This window comes from Ornithorhynchus anatinus, chromosome 7 (genome assembly GCF_004115215.2).
Source record: "Ornithorhynchus anatinus isolate Pmale09 chromosome 7, mOrnAna1.pri.v4, whole genome shotgun sequence".
In the NCBI taxonomy this organism is placed as follows: domain Eukaryota; kingdom Metazoa; phylum Chordata; class Mammalia; order Monotremata; family Ornithorhynchidae; genus Ornithorhynchus; species Ornithorhynchus anatinus.
Genome location: NC_041734.1, coordinates 54,164,951 through 54,185,721, shown reverse-complemented (window position 1 = coordinate 54,185,721; position 20,771 = coordinate 54,164,951). Strand labels below are relative to the sequence as shown.

General features: G+C 42.0%; 1 protein-coding gene across 2 annotated transcripts in view; it reads right to left on the bottom strand.

Annotated features, from left to right (window-relative positions):
* Positions 1-215: 215 nt before the first annotated feature.
* The window catches only part of RHBDD1 (rhomboid domain containing 1), a 129,474-nt gene continuing 108,918 nt past the window's right edge, over positions 216-20,771 (bottom strand). For both annotated transcript variants that reach the window (XM_029069711.2, XM_029069712.2), the window contains one exon: positions 216-3,341. In XM_029069711.2, the coding sequence (XP_028925544.1) occupies positions 3,238-3,341 (104 nt within the window). In that variant the 3' untranslated portion in view covers positions 216-3,237. The remainder of the gene's footprint in view (positions 3,342-20,771) is intronic.

The window sequence follows — 20,771 nt, the reverse complement described above, 5'->3', positions numbered from 1 at the left end:
TTGAAAAAGAAAATGTGGTTTTCAAAGTCAAATCTTCCAACTCCTCTGGCATGAAATTTGTACTGTACTCTCTCAGGCACTTAGTACAGTTCTCTGCACATAGTAAGCGCTCAATAAATACCAATGATCATGATGAAATGCTCAGGATTGAAGACTGAACACTTTCAACTGTTCTCTAGTACAAAGGGCCGAGACGAAGTTTAGGGTAGTCAGCGAGAGTTCATCAAAATGAGGAATACTGGCATTTAATTAAATCAAAGTATCATCAGATAGTTGAACCAACCACAATTTGCAAGAGATAAAAATTTCCAAATCCGATATACAGTAATATACGCAAAAACGCACAATTCTGAGGAATCATTCCAAAAGGTTACCCACATCCATCTGGATAAGAAAAAAATTAATTCATAGGAAATGATATACATTCAGTAGATAAAAGCTTGGTGACATTAAAAAAACAGTGATAAAAATGCTTTTCATAGGAAATACTGCTGTGCTGAAAATAAAGCTGGCATATGAACATGAGTGATGCATTGATTTTGCTGGACAACCATTTATGTGCCTTTAAGAATTTTGCCTTGCTCCATTCCCTGATTTGGCCAAGTATATTACGCTTTCTAGCATCAAATATTCAGTGTTTTTCTCTTTACAGCTTGGAATTAAAACTTTAGCAAGCTGGAAAGTGCTGCTGTTCCCAATATATGTGCTATAAACATCTAAAAGTTTTCACTGATTAAACAAATCCTCTGTACCATAGGTGTCAATTTTTCATTTAGAAGTGTGAGGGTGAAGAGAGAGTGGATGGGGAGAAGGAGGTGAGGACTGGGATAGGGGCAGGTTTCAAAGAATGAACAGGTCAGAAAACTATTACTTTGGATCCTTTCAGCTCCTAAGGGAAGCTCTCAGGTTCGGTCAGGGATTTGGGATGGGCAAATTCGGGGAGTTCAGCTCATAACGCTGTGGGGACCGTCTTCCCACTGTGGTATTGGCAGATATGGTCTATAAAGTTAGATTATGAATGGATGTTAGGAGCAAGGTTGCCCTTTTCAGGGAAATGAGTAAAGCTCTTTCCCCAGCCTACATAAACACATTTGTGCGTGCATGTGCGTCTGGGGTGGGCGGAGGAAGGGGAGAGGTGCATACACATATACCTGAAGATTAAAATGTTTATTTCCTTCTCCCTGGGTGCTATCCCCCAACTACAACCTCAGCCCTCCTGAAACAATTGCACACTTACACACTCCTACCCACACACAGTCCTTCTGACCACATACTCTACCATTTAAGCACTAACTCTTTGACATATCCATTTTCCCTTTCTCACCTCTGTAAATTATTTTGTGTCATCTCCCCCACCCGACTGTAAACTCCATGAGAGCAGGGATCGTGGCTTCTGTTCTATTGAATGCTCCCAAGTGCTAATATTCTGTTTTGCACTCTGTAGACAATGAATATTAACTGACTGAAGGATTGTTTTAAAGGCACATACCTAATAATTCAAACAGGATTTAGGTTCAAGCAAAGATGGCTTTAAGGGAAACAGGTTTAGATAAAAATTCAAAATACAAAAGTACAAAAGGATTGCCTGGTGACTCTCGGGAAATCCATGCTTTGCCTTCCATTTCCCCCAGAAAGTCCTGCTCCCACCTTGACAAGGTTGCCAGGAGGGAGGATGAGCACAGACCAGGGTCCTCTATCTATAGGAAAGGAGGAATTTTCTTCTGCTACCTGGATGCTCTGATAAAAGGGGTGGATCATTCAATCTCAAAGGATTCCGTTGGTTCTCGGGACAAAAAACTTAGAAAAGGGCCAAACGGTCCTCTTAGCAGGTGCCATATCAACTTTCAGATATCCAAGTTTCTTTTAGTCTCTTACTAGAGACTGGAGAGGCAGTGTGACTAAGTGGAAAGAGCACTGGAGACCCAGGTTCTAATGCTGGCTTGGTCACTTTTGTGCCCTTGGGCAAGGCACTTAACTTCTCCAAACTTCAATCTCCTCATCTGCAAACTGGGGACAAAATGTTTACTTTCCTTCCCTTGTAGACTGGGAGCCCCATAGGGGACAGTGACTGTGTTCAACCTGATTATCCAATGCTTAGCACAATGCTGGAACATAGTAAGTGCTTAGCAAATGCCACAAATGTTACTAATTATTAACAATACTCCTCCTGTCAGAAATAAAGTTTTTTTTAACCTGTTCAATAGAGAGCAATCAGTCCAACAGTACCCAGCTCTCTATTTTTCTGGATTTTAAGTTTGCCCCCTAGTGACTTGCCCCGAATGTGGTCTATTTCCCCAATGACCATGCAACTGGCCACACATGGATTTATGTCAGAATAGAGAACATTACTTTCAGGCTTGAAATCTTATTTGAAATTCTTCAGAGAGCTAGACCTTTACTAGTCAAATTCAGCAAAAATTTCCAATTTTGGGTATGATCCAGGGAATGTTTTCTAAAGCATTTTTGAACATTTAATGCAAGTCTCTATGGCTGGCTAAATGTACTGTGGTGTATCATCATCAAGAACCATAGCAACAGCTCCATTGGAGGTTTTCCTAGTCTGTTTACTAAGTCTTCCTCTTTCATGGAAAGAGATTTAGTTCCATGATGTTAAAATGAAACTAATACATAATCAAAGGACGCAATTAGTCCCAGTGCCACCTGGAATACATAGATAAATAAAATACAAGAGATTCTGAACCGCACAGGATAGCTTTAGAGGAAAACTGATCTCTCATCAAAACTTGCTTCCTCAGGTCAAAATGGAAACCTCCAAAGATGGTGAGGCTGACTCCTAGCACTCAGACCATAAGCCCTTACTGCCCAGACTGAAGCTGGCAGCTTCCCCGAGAGAGGATAAATGGGTCTATTTAATATCGCAAACTACAAAGCAAGATAAATTGAGCTGCCTCAGAGACAATAGCCCGTGGGAAGAGATTTGACTCTCTGGGGCCTCTTGAGCCTCACTTTCAAGGGCCATATAGCCAGAAAAGTGGCCATTTTAGAAAGCTGCACTCTTCATTTTGCTTTTCCAAGTTTGTGGATTAGAGGCATTTGGATACTTATCCCATCCTTCCAGGGTCCAATAACTGGGGAGTTTGTCAGATAGCAACACTTTTTTGGGATTAGGTGATTTGATTTTGTCCAGAGTGAGGCTGGATACTCAGAATGGAATCACTGAATAACTGCTGTCTGGCCCCTGGCAAGTTGTCTTTCAGGGACACTCCTAAAATGGCATTATCTATCAAATCGGTTAAGTCTTTGTCTCCTCATGTCTTCTTCCGACAGCCATCCCGGAGGATGCTGAACTCCGTAGGGTTGCCGACCATGGCTGGGATATCCTGTTTGGAAGAAGCACAGTGAAAAACACATAACAATTAGCTTTTTTATTCTACAGCCTTTATGGTATTGTACGCGTTTGGGATCTTAGAAACAAGAGTGGCAAATTGGGGTCAGTATGAGATTTATACAGATTTAGAACAGAATTTAACTTGAAACAAAAACGTAAACAATGTATCAATGTGCAATTGAGTACATCACTTTTTAATAATATATTTTGGAGTACAGCAAAGTTACTTAATTTAGCACTTTCGAATCTTTTTTTTTTTCGGCAGGGGGTTCTAAATGGGTATTTGATCAAATTTTCAGATTCTCCATCCACTTTGATATTTTAATTTTTCCTCCCTTTGTGCTCCACAGTCAGAATTCTTTGCCTTCCTAGTAGCCCCAAGAGTTCAGCGCTTAGACTGTGCTTGGTACATAGTAAGCGCTTAACAAATACCATTATTATTACTATTATTTGGTCTTATCTACTTTCATTCTTCCCCCACCAATTCCCCCAAAAGGGAACCTTACTCATAATCTCCACTCATCGCTGAACCAGCTCGTCTTTTTTATTATTATTTAAATATTTTTGTTAAGCACTTTTTCCCTGCCAGACCCTGTATTAAAGCACTGAGGTAGATACAAGATAATCAGGTTGGACACAGTCCCTATACCAAATGGGGCTCACAGTCTTAATTTCCATTTTAGAGATGAGGAAGCTGAGGCACAGTTTCCCTGCCTCTCTAGACTGTAAGCTCAAAGGCAAGGGAGCGTGTCTGCCAATTCTGTTGTATTGTACTCTCCCAAGAGTTTAGGACAGTGTTCTGCACATACTAAGCACTCAATAGATAACACTGACTGACTGACTGACTAAGTAATTGAGGAACAGAGAAGTGACTTGTTCAAAGTCATGCAGCGGGCAAGTGGTTGAACTGGGAATAGAACGCAGGTCCTTTGACTCCCCCATCTGTGCTCATTCCATGAGGCCATGCTGCTTTGACCTATCCTGCTTGAAATATCAACACCATGGGAACCCAGTGTCAGTCACCGGGTTATAAATGAGTTGACCGCAGACAACTTGGTCACAGTCACTCTTCAAATAAGGCCAGAGCGCTTCTAATCAAGACTGTTTCAAAGGTGAATTTTTATTTTTTTTTTGGTTGGGGGAGAGAAAAAACATCATGCCCCAAGTTAACAAAAGAGGGGACTTTCTGGGAGGAGTTTATGTTCACCACCAGAGGTGAAAGCTATGCTCAACTCTGGGGAGGAATAAAGCTCTTATAAGTAATGGCTGCTACTCTTTCCCTCAGGATAAATTTTGAGGATTAAATGGGAAAAAAATCTGAAAGTGCTTTTGAAAATTAGAAATACTGTACAAATTCAAGGTTTCATCATTTTTAAAGCTCTCCATTCATTCATTCAATCAATCGTATTTATTTAGCACTCACTATGTGCAGAGTACTGTACTAAGACTTGGGAGAGTAATATACAACAATAAAAAGACATATTCCCTGCCCACACCGAGCTTATAGTCTAGAGTGGGGGAGACAGACATTAGTATACATAAACATATTACAGAGCTGTACATAAGTGCCATGGGGCTGGGAGGGGGAAGAACAAAGGGACCAAATCAGGGTAATGCAGAAGGAAGAGGGAGATGAGGAAGAGGGGGGGCTTAGTCAGGGAAGGCCTCTTGGAGAAGATGTGCTTTCAATAAGGCTTTGAAGGGAGGGAGAGTAATTGTCTGCCAGATTTGAGGAGGGAAGGCATTCCAGGCCAGAGGCAGGATGTGAGCGAGGGGTCGAAGGCAAGATGGGCAAGAGGAAGGCATAATGAAGACGTTAGCATTAAAGGAGTGAAGTGTGCAGGCGGGGCTGTAGTAGGAGAGTAGCAAGGTGAGGTAGGAGAGGGAGAGATGATTGAGTGCTTTAAAGCCAATAGTGAGGAGTTTTTGTTTGATATGGAGGTGGATAGATAGCCACTGGAGTTTTTTGAGGAGTGGGGTGACATGTCCTGAACGTTACTGGAGAAAGATAATCCGGGCAATGGAGTAAGTATGGACTGAAGTGGGGAGAGGCAGGAGGTTGGGAGGTTAGAAAGGAGGCTGATGCAGTCATCCGGGGGGATAGGAAATCCAGGGGGGATAGGAAATCCGGGGGGGGGGGGGTAGGATGAGTGATTGTATTAACGTGCTGGCAGTTTGGATGGAGAGAAAAGAGCAGATTTTAGTGATGTAGTGAAGGTGGGACTGATGGGACTTAGTGATGGATTGAATATGTGGGTTGAATGAGAGAGAAGAGTCAAGGATAACAGCAAGGTTACGGGCTTATGAGACAGGGAAAGAGATCCCATTTTCCTCATCTGGAAAATAGAAACACCATAAGCTTATTCCTATTTCAAAAGTATGTCATTTGGGCAATTTGGAATGAATAAATGTGATTTACATTTTCAAAGCATTATTATTACTGCTTTTACTTTAACCTCTTTTGAAAACTGGCCTCTCCCATGAGCTCCACTATCAGTTACTTGTTATACTTTACAAATCTCCCTTGCTGCACAGTAAGCTTGGGGCACAATGATAGATTCAAAGACTTCTCTTTGAAGCAGCAGGGCCTAGTGGATAGAGCATGGGCCTGGATGTCAGAAGGACCCAAGTTCTAGTCCTGGCTCTGCCATTTGTCTGGTGTGTGTGATCTTGGGCAAGTCACTTAGCTTCTCTGTGCCTCAGTTACCTCATCAGTAAAACAGGGATTAAGGCTGTGAGCCCTTTGTTGAACATGGACTGTGTCCAAACTGATTTCCTTGTATCTATCCCAGCACTTAGTACAGTGCCTGGCATATAGTAAGCACTTAATACATACCGTAATATATATATATATCACTCTATATATGGTGTATATATATTCACACACATTATGTATGCAATATATATATATATATATACACACATACATATAAAACTGAGCTGAAGTCGGGTAATCAGAATAAATACAATAATAACAATGATGATATTTAAGTGCTTACTACGTGCCAGGCACTGTATTAGGTGCTGGGGTGGATACCGTGGGGCTCACGGTCTCAATCCCCATTTTTCAAAAGAGACAATTGAGGCTCAGAGAAGTAAAGTGACTTGCCCAAGGCCACATAGCAGACAAGTGGCAGAACTGGGATTAGAACTCAAGACCTCCTGACTCAGAAACAAGGCTGGCATAAGAAATTTCATCAAGAAGACGACAAAGCATAATTTCAAGTGATACGGTTTGGTCACTGACCACAGGAAGGCCACAGGGCAAAGAGATCATCAGCTCTGAATGTAGGCATCAGAAGAGGGAATACTATTTTTGAATTAAGAAGAAAGCTCTTGCTACTGTTGCAAGCAAAGCTTTCATCTGATCTTTGCACCATTTTCCAAGAGAAACTACTACCACTTCCCTGGATGTAATCAAGAAAGTGAATGTGTACAAGGTGAAACCACGGATAGGGTCAGCCTATAAAACCCACTAGCTCAGAAGTCTGTCTGAAGGATCCAAGGAACCCCAACAAAATTTAAAATGACTTAGCGCCATTATTTTAGAGACAGCTGAATAATCGGATATCTAGATTCTAGGTCATGGTACATTTTCAAAGATTTTTTTCAGATGTTAAGACTTAATGTAAAATCCAATTATCTTCATGTTTTCATTTCAGCAAGGAGGAAACATTTCATCCAGATTAGAAAGAGCAAGTGGATAAATTAACAGCCATTTTAACTTAGGTTCAGTGTTTCTGTCACTAGGGGCACTTGACTAGCAACAATTCATGGACTGTGCCCTCATTCTAATGGCAGCTCAATACAAATGGCATTCAAATTACATTACGGAAAACGATTACACCTTTCCCCTCAAATTATGCAATTTTAATGCCAAGTTTTATTACTCAAGTAGCTCAATAAATCAGTAGTCTCCTTAGCGCTCCTATTTCCAAACGAGGGCAGAATCAACATCAAATTTAACTCCTATTGAGATGTGTCCTGGACTGGGATCTTGTTTATTTTCATTACTAGGACCACAGACAGTGCACTCAAAACTCCAAAAAAGCTACTACCAGTCTTCATTCTTTGTCTTCCATAGAAATTTGAAAAGAGATTAGAAAACCTAAATTCACTAATACCAGGGTTTGGGGAAAAGAGTGCTGAATGACTATGTCGACAACTCAAACCTCAACTAGCTCTCTTCCCTTCTTAACTAGCTCTCTTCCCCTCTTCAAAGCCCTACTGAGAGCTCATCTTCTCCAGAAGGCCTCACCAGACTGCACCCCCCCCTTTTCCTCTGTTCCTCCTCCCTTCCCCATCATCCCTTCTCCTTCCCTCTGCTCTACCCCCTTCCCTGCCCCACAGCACTTGTGTATATTTGTACATATTTATTCTATTTTACTAATGATGTGTATATATCTATAATCATAGATATATACACATCATTAGTAAAATAGAATAAATTTTATTCTATTTTGCCCAAAGTTACACTATTTATTTATCTATAAAAAATAAATGGTATTTATCTATTTTGATGGTATTGATGCCTGTCTACTTGTTTTGTTTTGTTGTTTGTCTCCCCATTCTAGACTGTGAGCCTGCTCTTGGGCAGGGATTGTCTCTGTTGCCGAATTGTACTTTCCAAGCACTTAGTACAGTGCCCTGCACACAGTAAGCCCTCAATAAATACGATTGAATGAATGAATGAAAACCTAACATGTCCAGAAATCTTTATCTTCCTGCCCAAGTACTCTCCTCCCCACAACTTTGCCATCACTGAAGACACCACCACCAAATTCCCTGTCTCACATGCCCATATCTTTGGCATATCCTCAACTTATCTCTCTCATTCAACCCATACAGCATGGCTTAGTGGGAAGAGCACGGGCTTGGGAGTCAGAGGTCATGGGGTCGAATCCCGGCTCCACCACTTGTCAGCAGTGTAACTTTGGGCAAGTCACTTCACTTTTCTGTGCCTCAGTTACCACATCGGTAAAATGGGGATTAAGACTGTGAGCCCACATGGGACAACCTGATTATCTTGTATCTACCCCAGTACTTTGAACAGCGTTTGGCATATAATAAGCACTTAACAAATGCCATCATTGTCACCAACTCCTATTGGGTCACTTCACAAAATTCTTTAGATTCCTCCCCCTTCCTCTCCATCTAAACTGTTACTATGCACTTATATCCCAACCCTGACTTTCACATCAGCTTCCTTGCTGACTTCCCTGCCTTGAATCTTTCCCTCCTTAGTCCACACTTCACTCTGCTGCCTGGATCATTTTTCTTTAAAAAAAAAAAAAATCCTGTATATGTCTCCCCACTCCCAAACTTCCAGTGGTGGCCCATCAATCTCTATATCAAACATAAATTCTTCACCAATGGCTTTAAGGCAGTCAATCAGTTCTCCCTCTTCTACTTAACCTCATTCCTCTACACCAGCCTATTCACTAAAACCTACTGCAACCCAGCCTGCAGTCTTCATTACTCTTAACGCCAACCTACTTACTGGGCCTCAATCTCATCTCCCTCCCGGTTGACCCCTTGCTTATATCCACTAAACCATGGACTTTCTCAGGCCTGGAACTACCTCCCCCTTCATATCTGACAGACCATCACTCTCCTCACCTTCAGAGCCCTACTAAAATAATATCTCCTTTAGGAAGTCTTCCCTGACTATCCTCTCATTTCCATTCTAATCGCTTTCCCTTCTGTGTTACCTACACATTTGGGCTTGTACCCCTCAAGATCTGGAAGTCAGAGAGCCTGGGTTCTACTATCTGCTCTGCCTTTTGTCTGCTGTGTGACTATGAGCAAATCACTTAACTTCTCTGCGCCTCAGTTACCTCATCTGCACAATGGGGATGAAGACTATGAGCCCTATTGGGCACATGAATAGAGCCTAACTTGATTGCCTTGTATCTACCCCAGAGCTCAGTACAGTGTCTGGCACCCACTTAGCACTTAACAAATACCATTAAAAAAAGGGTACTTTCATATTCATCCCACCTCTGATATATACACACATATCCTTATATTCTGTTGCTTCCTGTTGCTGTAATTAATTTTAATGCCTGTCTCCTCCACTAGACTGTCAACTCCTTGAGGTCTGGGATCCTATAAAACAACTCTGTTGTACTGGACTCTCTGAAATGCACTCTGCACACAATAAGAGCTCAATAAATATCACTGATTGAACAGTTACCTAAATATATATTTTTTCAACAAGTTTTAAATTTATATAACCTTAGAAAATTTAGTAATAGTAATAATATATATAAACGATTTACAGCATGCAAAGCACAATACTAAGCATTGGGATAGAGTAGACAGATGGGGGTTAGTTACAGCCTCAAGGGGCTCACAATCGAGACAATTCCACAGAGCTAAACTTTCAAAACCAGAGACTCAAGGATTGCAGTTCCTGCCCAAAATTTGTAAGCCTGAAAGATTTTCCTTTTTGTTCCCCAAATATACCCGTGCTTTTTTTCCTTTGGAAGAACAAACAGTTTAGCTCTCTGGACTAGTTTCAAACATTTTATCCTTATTGATGAAATGTTCAAGGTATAGGATCTGGTTCTCTAGCAGAGGCACTGGGTCAATAAACAATGCTTTTGGAGAGGCCCAAATATTTCTTAGTGGATCACCCATAATGTCACACACCTTAAAAGAAGCATATTGTCTTAACATGAGGACACCACAGGTGAGACTGGAGACCAAACCCTCAGCCTTCCTCCCACTCCCAGCTTCTTCCTGTCAATCAGGGGTTATAAAGCTCAGAAAGGGATAGCTACCCTTCTCTTCCTTTCCCTCTAAACAAAAATGGCACCCCAGCAGCCCAGGTTCCCAGTTCAGACTGCACCAAGGCAACACGTAAATACAAATAAATGAACATATGCACCTATTGGTACTAGCTAAGCACTAATTATGTCCCAAACACTGTGCAGCATAACCAGGTTGGACCCAGTCCCTGTACCCCATGGAGTTCACAGTTTAAATAGAAAAGTGTAGGATTCAATCCTTATTTTACAGATGAAAAAATTGAGGTACCAAGAAGTTAGATGACTTGCCCAAGGTCACACAGCAGACAAGTGGTGGAGCCATGAGTAGAACCCAAATCCACTGACGCTCAGGCCCGTGATCTTTCCCTTAGCCCATGCATACATACATAAGTGCCCATTTATATTTACAAATTAGAAACTTAGTGATTCCCATTCTCTTGCCTCTATGCATATATTCATTCATTCAATCACATTTATTGAATGCTTACTGTGTGCAGAGCATTATACTAATCGCTTGGAATGTACAATACGGCAACAGATAGAGACAATCCCTGCCCAAAAATGGGCTCATCATCTAAAAATGTATTTAACATATAAATAGGACTATATGAACAGGTGTGTGTATTTACAGATATACAACTGTGTAACTATTAGTTTCAGAATCCTAAATAGCAAAAAAATATGGTGAATAAGACAAGCTTTGTACATTTCTAGCAGATATGTGACTGGGTGGGGCTCCCTTGGAGGCAAAGGAGGTGAGCAGGTTTAGTGGGGAGTGGAAGGGGTTTTTGTGTGTGTGAGAGAGAGAGAGAGAGAAAACTCACAGTGTGACAGATAGAGAGCAAGAGACAAGGACACAGAGAGAAGCAGACAGGGAGACCCAGAAACCCGCATTTGTCATTCTGGAGCTAAACAGATGTTCACTCTCACACCTGCCTTTGGCATTCCCAGTAAAGTCAAGGCACCTGGCTTTTAATTTAACCCCCAGCTTCCATCCAAAAGTTAGTACGCAAGGCTTGGTTTTGAGCAGAGGCCTCTAATTTAGGGCAAGAAAAAGGCAGCAGTCGCCCCAGAAAGAAGCAAAAATTGATCTCTTTTACAGAAGAGGAAGGGAAAACTTTCAGAGGGGGCGAAAAGGCTGACCTTCAAGATGGCACATTCCAAAATAGGTCTGGATTCTGAGGATATGGCACATCACAACTCATCCACAAATAAATTAATCAGTTCACGATGATTGTGGGAAAATTAAATGGATTCAGAAACTGACACCTGCCGATTTTAGCAGTGAAAATATTAAAAAGAACTTAATGGCATTTTGAAAAACAAGGCCTTAAAGGGGTTGTGGGGATTGAAGTCGAATTTTCATAAGATGATTTGGGATGTAGAAACTGTGATAAATCAGGGTAAAATCTCCCCCTCGACTCCCCAAAATCTAAACCCTAAATCTAGGCAATGTGGTCGCTGAGGTTGGCCAGAAGGTGGCATCACAGTCCCTCCCTGAACATAGGAAAAAACTAGGACAAATTCCAGCCAACAAAGCATTCCGCACAGTAAGCAGAATTAGGGCTATTTTGAAACAGATGGGCAGTACAGAAGCCGCTGCACTGAATATCAGGGAGTTGTTTATTGTCTAGCTAGTCTGAAGCCGAGGGATTACTTGCCAGTATCTAGCAGCTTCTATGTCCCATCAGGCTTTCTCTGGAGCAGGGGAAAGTCAAAGATCATTGGGACGCTCGTATGTATTTTTTTATATTAATCCAGTCACGGGGAATTCAGAACTTCTCACTGTGGACCGCATTTTAGAATTGGATGCTTTTTCTGGAAGGCTCAGCACCTCCCTAACATTCCACCTCCGATGCAGAAGAGCCAAACGAACCCTTCAATCTGCTTTGCTCAAGAAATCTGTCCCTCTTTCAAAAACAAAACCCTTCCACTGGGTTTTTCTGCACATTAAAAAAAGAAAAAAGAAAAAAAGATTGAATCTCCCCTCTTCCCACCCCAACAAATATCACTCTCACTACCGTCTTCCCCACTTCCACAAATGTAGTGGATGAAACAGGGTGGGAGGAGGATAGTTGAAAGGCAACTTTCAATCAGAACTGCAGCCTAGGCCGTGTTTATGTGTTGTGGGGGCCCAGGGAGCTTTCTATTAGATCTGGGCTAATTTCTTTCAAGGTTTGGGCTTGTGGGGAGTTTGCGTGGGTGGGAGCATTTTTGGATTGTGAACAGCAGCCCAGCAGATCCTGGCTCTCACCGTATGCCTCCAGAGCATTTGATCTGCACTGGGAAGTTTTAGAGATGATTTTGCTGATAAAATCTTATAGATGCACAGTGAACTGGTTGCTTCTGTTATGGCAGAGCCAGGCTGAAAGGCTGCCAAACAATTGCCTTTGATGTTGGGGGTTTTGGCAAGTCACCTTTCAGAGGTTCTGACCATGCTACCTGCTTGTGCCCAGTGATCTGCACAATGAATCCGTGTCACTCTTGGCTTTGGGGGGCGTTGGGAGGGGAAGAGACTGGAAGTAGTGGGCTCATGGAAAGACGAGACTGCACAACCCCGTTCCCTCACGCCCCACCTCACTTCACCCACCTGGCTTAGGTTGCCAGCTGCCTATCTTCCACTCCTTTTTAACAGACAGTGGCTGAGCCTAAATTAAAACAAACAACAACAACAAAAACCCTTCCCCAATGTCTTCGTCCTCAACCAGGTTATAGTCTCATTTCAAGGGAAGGTTTTTGAGATCCAGCTCTGGCTCCGTCTGCCATACTCTGGCACCTTTGGTGGGCTTTCAAGCTGGGTTTCAGGCCAGAGTTTGTATTGGAAAGTGCACACATTTCTGTTTGTTAATTATCTTCCACAAGAAAAGGATAGAGGACAAAGGGTGGTACTGAAAAGCGGCCTTGAACAATAGGCAATGAGAGATAGTCTGAGGTATTTATCCAGATCCTTTCCTTCAGAGAGCTCAAGATTCTGTGCAGGGAGACTTCAAACCATAACCAAATTTCAAACATATTTACCGCCCCCCTGCAAAAATAAATGAAGCAGGGCAGTAAACGGAAGAACACAAAAAGGCAGGAAATATGAAGCAACAGCGGCAGCCCCAGTAGGCAATCAATCAATGGCAATTATTGAGCACTTACTGTGTGCAGAGCACTGTACTAAGCACTTGAGAGAGTACAGTGCTATACAACTGGTTGAACCATTCCTTGCCCACAAGGAGCTTACAGTCTAGGCAATAGACAGTCAAGTAGAATCCCTAATTTCCAAAAGGATCCTGCCTAGCAGTTCTTACCAAATCATTTTCTTGAGAAAGCTATTACAGCTTCCTCAGTGTAGACGACGGCTTGGGGAAGCAAACTGGGGCACAAAGGCAGTTTCTGAAGCTTCTGGACAGAAGCTCTCACCTCTCACCCAGATTTCAACAGTTCATTTGCTGAATGGAGGAAGTTACAAAATGAAGGCCCAACTTCTGTGGGACTTTTATTTATTTATTTATTTTACAGAGGGGATTCTCCCTGAGGAGGATGAGTAGGGCATCCATTTTCTAGCTCTGAACTGGAGCTCTCTGGTGGGCACTCCCTGCTGCCCATTTCTGCTTTGGGCAATGGCTCATTCAAGGAAATACTCTCGTCCCCAGAAACTCTATTTCACCGTTGCTGCTTTTCTATTTGCCTCTGAAGTGACTTTGGGAATTAGTAGCAACTGGCAGATAGGGTAGCCTAGTGGTGAGATGGTAGAAACTGGAAGGTAGAAGACTCGGATTCTAATCCCAAACCACTTATCTGCTGGTGACCTTGGGGAAGTCATTTGACTTCTCTATGCCTCAGTTTCCTCGTATCAATTGATCACTGGTATTTATTGAGACTTACTGCTCACAAAGCACTGTATTAAGTGATTGGGAGAGAAAAATACAATTCATTCATTCATTCAATTGGATTTACTTCACGCTCAATGTGTGCAGAGCACTGTACTAAGCACTTGGAATGTACAATCAGGCAACAGATAGAGACAATCCCTGCCTAACAACAGGCTCGCAGTCTAAAAGGGGAGTGGGTAAATACAGCTCTGTCACTTGCCAGCTGTGTGACTGTGGGCAAGTCACTTAACTTCTCTGTGCCTCAGTTCCCTCATCTGTAAAATGGGGATTAAGACTGTGAGCCTCATGTGGGACAACCTGATTACCCTGTATCTACCCCAGCGCTTAGAACAGTGCTCTGCACATAGTAAGCGCTTAACAAATACCAACATTATTAGATATGATCCAGACACACAATACCTGTTCTCCCTCTCCTTTAGACTGTGAACCCTAAGTGACACAGCGACTGGGTCCGAGCAGCATGGGACAGAGTCCAGAGGGGGGACTAAAGTTTGCTGCATGGAAGAAGGCAATGGTAAACCAGTTCTGTATTTTTACCATGAAAATTCTATGGATCCACTACTAAAATGACGGTAGATAGAGGTGGGGCGTTCTGGGAGAGATGTATCCATGGAGTCGCTAAGGACTGAAGTTGGTTCGACAGCATAAGACAAGTCATAAGGTTTGGGCCCTGGGTATCAGTCAGAAGTCTCTACTCCCCTTAGAGGCCCCAAAGTAGTGCAATAAGCCTAGTACCCTCACTAGAGCCAAGGAACCTGGAGCCACGAGCTTCTGTCTACGACCTCAGTTCTCCATTTTCTCTCCCTTCTGCATCACATACACATTTGGATCCGTACCCTTTAAGCACTTGATATTCACCCAAACCCCAGCCTCTCACCACTTCTTATGTACATATCTTTACACTCTGTGATTTCCCCTGTTCGTAATTTATTTTAAAGTCTGACTCCTCTACAAGACTTAACTCATTATGGGCAATGATCCTGTCTACTAACTCTACTGAATTGTATTGCACTCCTAAGCAGTTAGTACAGTGATCTGCACATAGTGAGAGCTCAATAAGTACCTCCGATTGATTATTAGGATAGCCTCAGTTCTGTACACACTTTTGTGACCTCCCCAAATGGGATAAACAGAAATTTCTTTGCTCCTGAATACTGCTGTTTCCAAGTCTCTCAAATGTAAAATGGGAATGACTTGTAGGCAGATAGGCAGTTAGGAATGATATGTGAAATAATCACAGCATCCCTGACATAATAAAATGTCCCAGAGATCCTTGTGCACAAACACTAACAGTCTCGACAAAAAGATCAAGTTTCAAAGGCTTCGTTTCAGCTCAGAGTCACTTCACATCTTCTTTCACAGGTGGGGCTAGATGAAGACAAACTGTTCTGTTAAAAATCTGAAATCTGCGATTACAGTGCGTCATTGCAGGGGATCAAAGTATAAACAAGTCAACAAGGGCCTGGTTAAAGGTATCATTTGGAAACAATAGAGTACAATACCAACGTAAGAAAATAAATGCCCTTTTTAAAGCAAACATGTTGTGTTGCCAGATCTGTGCACTTGGTCGATGATTCCACGGAAAGAGCTGAATATAAACAAATACAATAATAAGCTTCACGTCACTGGGATTCTATTCAATAACCCCCAAATTGATAGTGTTTGCTCTGGGAATCCAGCTTTAGCTTCCACACACCTAGACTTGTTGGAACCTAAGGCTTACGTGCTTCCAAAGGTGGCACAACCGCTCATCATTTTAAAGTAAATAAGTTGAAATACAGATCATTGTCTCAAGGGCCTTTTGATTAAATGTTGAACCTGAAGCTTGTTTGCTTTCCTTTGACATTTGCAATCTCATGGGCCACCCTCTGGTGGCTACCTTTATTATTCCAGGAACAAACTTCGAAGAAGTAACTGAGAAACCTCCATGGCTACACCAGTCACTGTCTCGATGACTGAATAATCTTTTCTAAATCCTCGGGTCACCCCCAACTCTAGTCTGGTCCTGCAAGAGACTGAGGAAATTCCCAAGTTCCATTTCTGATCCTGAAGTGGGATTGAGGAGTCTTTCCTAGACAATTCTACCTGTCAAATTCTCCTCTGCTCCCCTTCTATCTTGGCATTTTCCTTCAATCTATCTTGAATCCATTCCAGTGCTGAGTACAGTGCCCAACACATGGTAAGCACTTAACAAATACCGTAATTACTATTATTATTACTATAGACTCATCTCTCACTCAGCCCTCACGTTTAATCTGTCACCAAATCCGGTCAATTCTACCTTCTCAACATCTCTAGAATCTGTCCCTTCCTCTCCATTTAAAGTGCTATCACGCTGATCCAAGCACTCATCATAACCCTCCCTGTCTCCAGCCTTTCCTCACTCCCTAAAGGAATCATGTCTATGAGAAGGAGCACGGGCCTGGGAGTCAGGAGGTCGTGGGTTCTAATCCCTGCTCCGCCACTTGTCTGCTGTGTGACATTGGGCAAGTCGCTTCACTTCTCTGTGCCTCAGTTTCCTCATTTGTAAAATGGGGATTAAGACTGGGAGCCCCATGTAGGACAGTGACTGCATCCAACCCAATTATTTTTTATCTAACTCCAGTGCTTATAACAATGCCTTGGCACATAGTGAGAGCTTAACAAATACTGTGATTATTCTTTATTACTAACTCTTTTGTTCTGTACTCTCCCAAGTGCCTAGGACAGTGTTCTGAACATGGTAAGAGCAATTAATACCAGAAACTCCTTGGCATCAGCTTAAAAGCACTCAATCATCACTACTCTTCCTACCACAACCCAGCTCGCACACTTTGCTCCTCTAATACCAATGTACTTATTGAATCTCAATCTTATCTATCTTACCACCGAGTCCCTGCCTATGTCCTCTCTCTTGCCTGAAACTTCCTCCCTCTTTATATTGATGGATGAACACTCTCCCCATCTTCAAACCCCTATTAAAATCAGATCTCCTTCCATATGCCTTCCTGGACCAATCCCACCTTTCCCCACTCAATTCAGCTTTCCTTCTGTGCTGCCTAGCACTTGAGTCTGTAGAGAAGCCATGTGGCATAGTGGAAAGAGCACAGGGCTGGGAGTCAGAGGACCTGGGTTCTAATCCTGGCTCTGCCACGTGTGACCTTGGCCAAGTCACCTAACTTCTCTGTGCCTCGGTTACCTCATTTGTAAAATGAAGATTAAATCCTTCTCCCTTCAATTTAGACTGTGAGCCCTATTTGGGACAAGGACTGTATTCAAACTGTTAAGCTTGTATCTCCCCAGTGCTTAGAAGATAGTAAGTGCTTAACAAATACCACTTATTTTAACCCCTTAAGCACTCACACTAACCCCACCTCAGGCCCACATCATTTATGTACATGTTCTAATACTCTGCTGTTTCCCCTACATGTAATTTAATGTCTGTCTTCCCCACTAGACTGTAAGCTACTTGTGCACCGGGAACGTTTCTACCAATTCTATTGTATTGTACACTCCCATATGCTTGGTACAGCACTCTACACACAGTAAGTGCTCAATAAGTACCATTGATTGATCTGTTCTAACAAAGATTTTTTTTTCTTTCAAACTTCTTCTGGCATATTTGATTCATAATCTCACAGAGATCACGCTCAATTCGTTTGGTTTGGGTTGAGTCTGAACAAAGTTCTTGCAAATCTGTCTTTTCCTTTCCACCTTGGAACATATTCTGCAGACCATAAAACAAAGGAGGGGAGAATGTGCAGCTGCTCTTGCTTCCATCTACCACCACACAGTGGACCCCAAATTATTATTTAAGACTAGATTTCAGAGCTAATAAATCTGCTTCCCAGAAGCCTTAGGCACAAAGCAACTGAGACTGCACCAAGACCACTGTGCCACATCCAGAAGGGAGTGTGGCCACAGTTTAACAATCTGTGGCTGTTGGAGGGGAAGTCCAATTGCCTCCTGGGGAGAGAAAGTTTCACTACGAGCTCTTCCTGGGCACACAGATATTATGTAATGGGAAGATGGCTAAGGATTCTCTTCAGAAACTGAGAGGAAGAGATGGATCATATCCCATTTTTTAAAAGATTTTGAAAAATATCTACCCCACGTAATTCGTCAAGTAGGGATTTCAGAGAGAGACCTGGCAGTTAGTGGCTGCTGAAATAAGAATTATCATGTTTTAAGAGGGCTATTTCAATGATTAGAAAATTCAATTGGGATCTAAATTTCAAAAAAGAAAATCTCTCATTAGTATACAACTATTCTAGAATGGCAAAAAACAAGGACATAAAAAACTGGGGTAAGCAACATATACCAACCTACAGTAGTGTTCCCTCAAACACCTGCTGCTTTAAATGTGGTATAAAGTCACAAATGGTTTTCCATTGGATGTGGCAATCCCCCGTAAAATTATGTTATTCAAATAAAAATGGATCATTCCTTGATTGCCTGGATCTATTAAAAAAGGACAACATAACTACACAACTGTTATATGGCAAAGATAAAACCTCCCGACAAACCATACTGAGGGCATTCTTGGAGCTAATGCTACAAAGCTAATAAAACTCTATCCTTTTCCTCAAAATTACTAATGAAGGGAACTTGCTGTCCTAATTACAGATCAGATGACACTTTTTTTTTATTTGCATCACTTTGGTGGACCTGCCTTGATCAGGACTTAGGCCTTATTCTTGGTTTTATTTACCTCAGATGATGGGTATTGTGCTTCTCCCATAACAACAATGTTTGATCTTACTAATTATGCTAGTTCTAGGACAGTATTTCATAGTTCACAAATTGCCCCTGGGCATGGTACAAATTATACATAATGCATTACATTGTAATTGCTGTACTATAAACTTGGCTTGCTTTTCCAGCACAAAATACCAACATTCAGGGAGTTTTATTATAAAAACCATAAAGGAGTCTTTCAGATTATAAATATCTGCAGAAAAAAACATTCTCATGAATTCCGGCCAGCTATTTTGGACACATAGGGGGCGGGTATGGCTGAAAAGCAAAGCAAATACACTTCATGTTATGTTTACAAGGGAGGAAAGAGGCCGTTTATTAAGGCAAGTCGACATTGAGATGTAAAAATAAAAAGGAGGCAAAATGAGAAGCCAAGGAGGCTCAAACCTGTAGGTTTTCTTTGATATGTGAAGAAAACAAGGGGCAGGAGGAGGAGGGATCTGACTGTCCCAGCCTGTCGCCTGCCACAGTGATTAAGAAGGTTTGATTATAGGCTCAGTTAGGTCCCCTTTTCTGCTCTCAACCAAGGGGACCACCCCACTACTCTGTGACTATTAAAATGGGGATCCTCCCTGGGAAAAACATCACTGCATCAGTATAGTTGGAATTGAAATTCAATCTGAGCCCTGGGTGGCTAATTTAACAAGGAAATGGATAGGTAACAAGAAAATCATTATCATCAATTGTGGTCAAGGCTCCACATAAGCCTCATCTATCTACTTGTCTAAGACAATGAAAAAACAATGTTGAGGAGCAAGTAATTCTATGGATAATTAGCAAACAGCAAGGGAGGCTCAGCTGGGTGGAGATTAGACATCAGAAAAAAGAAAGAGTCAAACCAAGCAGTGCTTCCAGTCAAAAACAACCAACAAAAACCTGAGAGGACATTTGGTTTAACTGGTGAACTCAGCACTCATCTGTTGAGTCCTTCTTAGGACTGTGATCTTAAGGCCAGAAACAACAAGGCATAGTGGACAGAGCACGGGCCTGGGAGTCAGACAGTCATGGGTCTTAATCCTGACTCTCCCACTTGTCTGCTGTGTGACCTTGGGCAAGTCACTTCACTTCTCTGAGCCTCACTTGCCTCATCTATAAAATGGGGATTGCGACTGTGAGCCCCATTTGGGACTGGGACCGTGTCCAACCCAATTTGCTTGTATCCATCCCAGCATTTAGTACAGTGTCTGGCAAATAGTAAGCACAGCACTTAACAAATACCACAATTATTATTACCATTAGTAGTAAACGTACAAAGATATCTGCAGATAATTATGAACCCCTTTGTCAAGTCAGCCCAGGGCTACTTAATGATCATAAGAGCAGAAGAAACTGAAGTTACCCAACACCTAAAACTTGGAAAATCTATACAAAATTACAGATTTCAAAGGCAACACAAAACTTAATCCTAAATCTGAATTCAACTTCAGAGGCAGTTTAATCACCATGGAAGCAGAGTTCAATAAAACAACACTGATCAAGCATGGAATTTCAGAGATTTACATAGTTTGGCAACAATTGGGCATGAATCAGTCGACTTGAGTGGCTTACTTCGTGCAGAGCGCTGTACTAAGCACTTAGGAGAGTACAATATAGTCCGCAGACACGATTCCTGCCCTCAAGTTATCTTGATGAAGAACATCAAGCTTTGTATGAAGAGAAGGCAGCCTGGCCTAGTGTAAAGAGCAGAGGACTGAGAATCAACCGACCTGGATTCTAATCCCAGTTTTGCTACAGGCCTACTTTAAGATACTGGACAAGTCACTTTGCCACTTGGTAAAATGGGGAGAAAATAATGAGTGAGGCAGGGCTGTGTCTGATCTCATAACCATGTATCTACCCCAGAGCTTAATACATAGTGTGTCTTAATTGCCATTCTTACCTTTTATTATTGTCATTGTAAATTTTCATCTGTCCATTTCATTAGAACCTTAGTTTCTAGAGGACAGTGATCATGTGCTTTCCTTCGACTGTTTCTTCCCAAGCTGATATACCCAAAGAGGCTCAACAAAATCACTGCTACCAGTGATAGGAGCA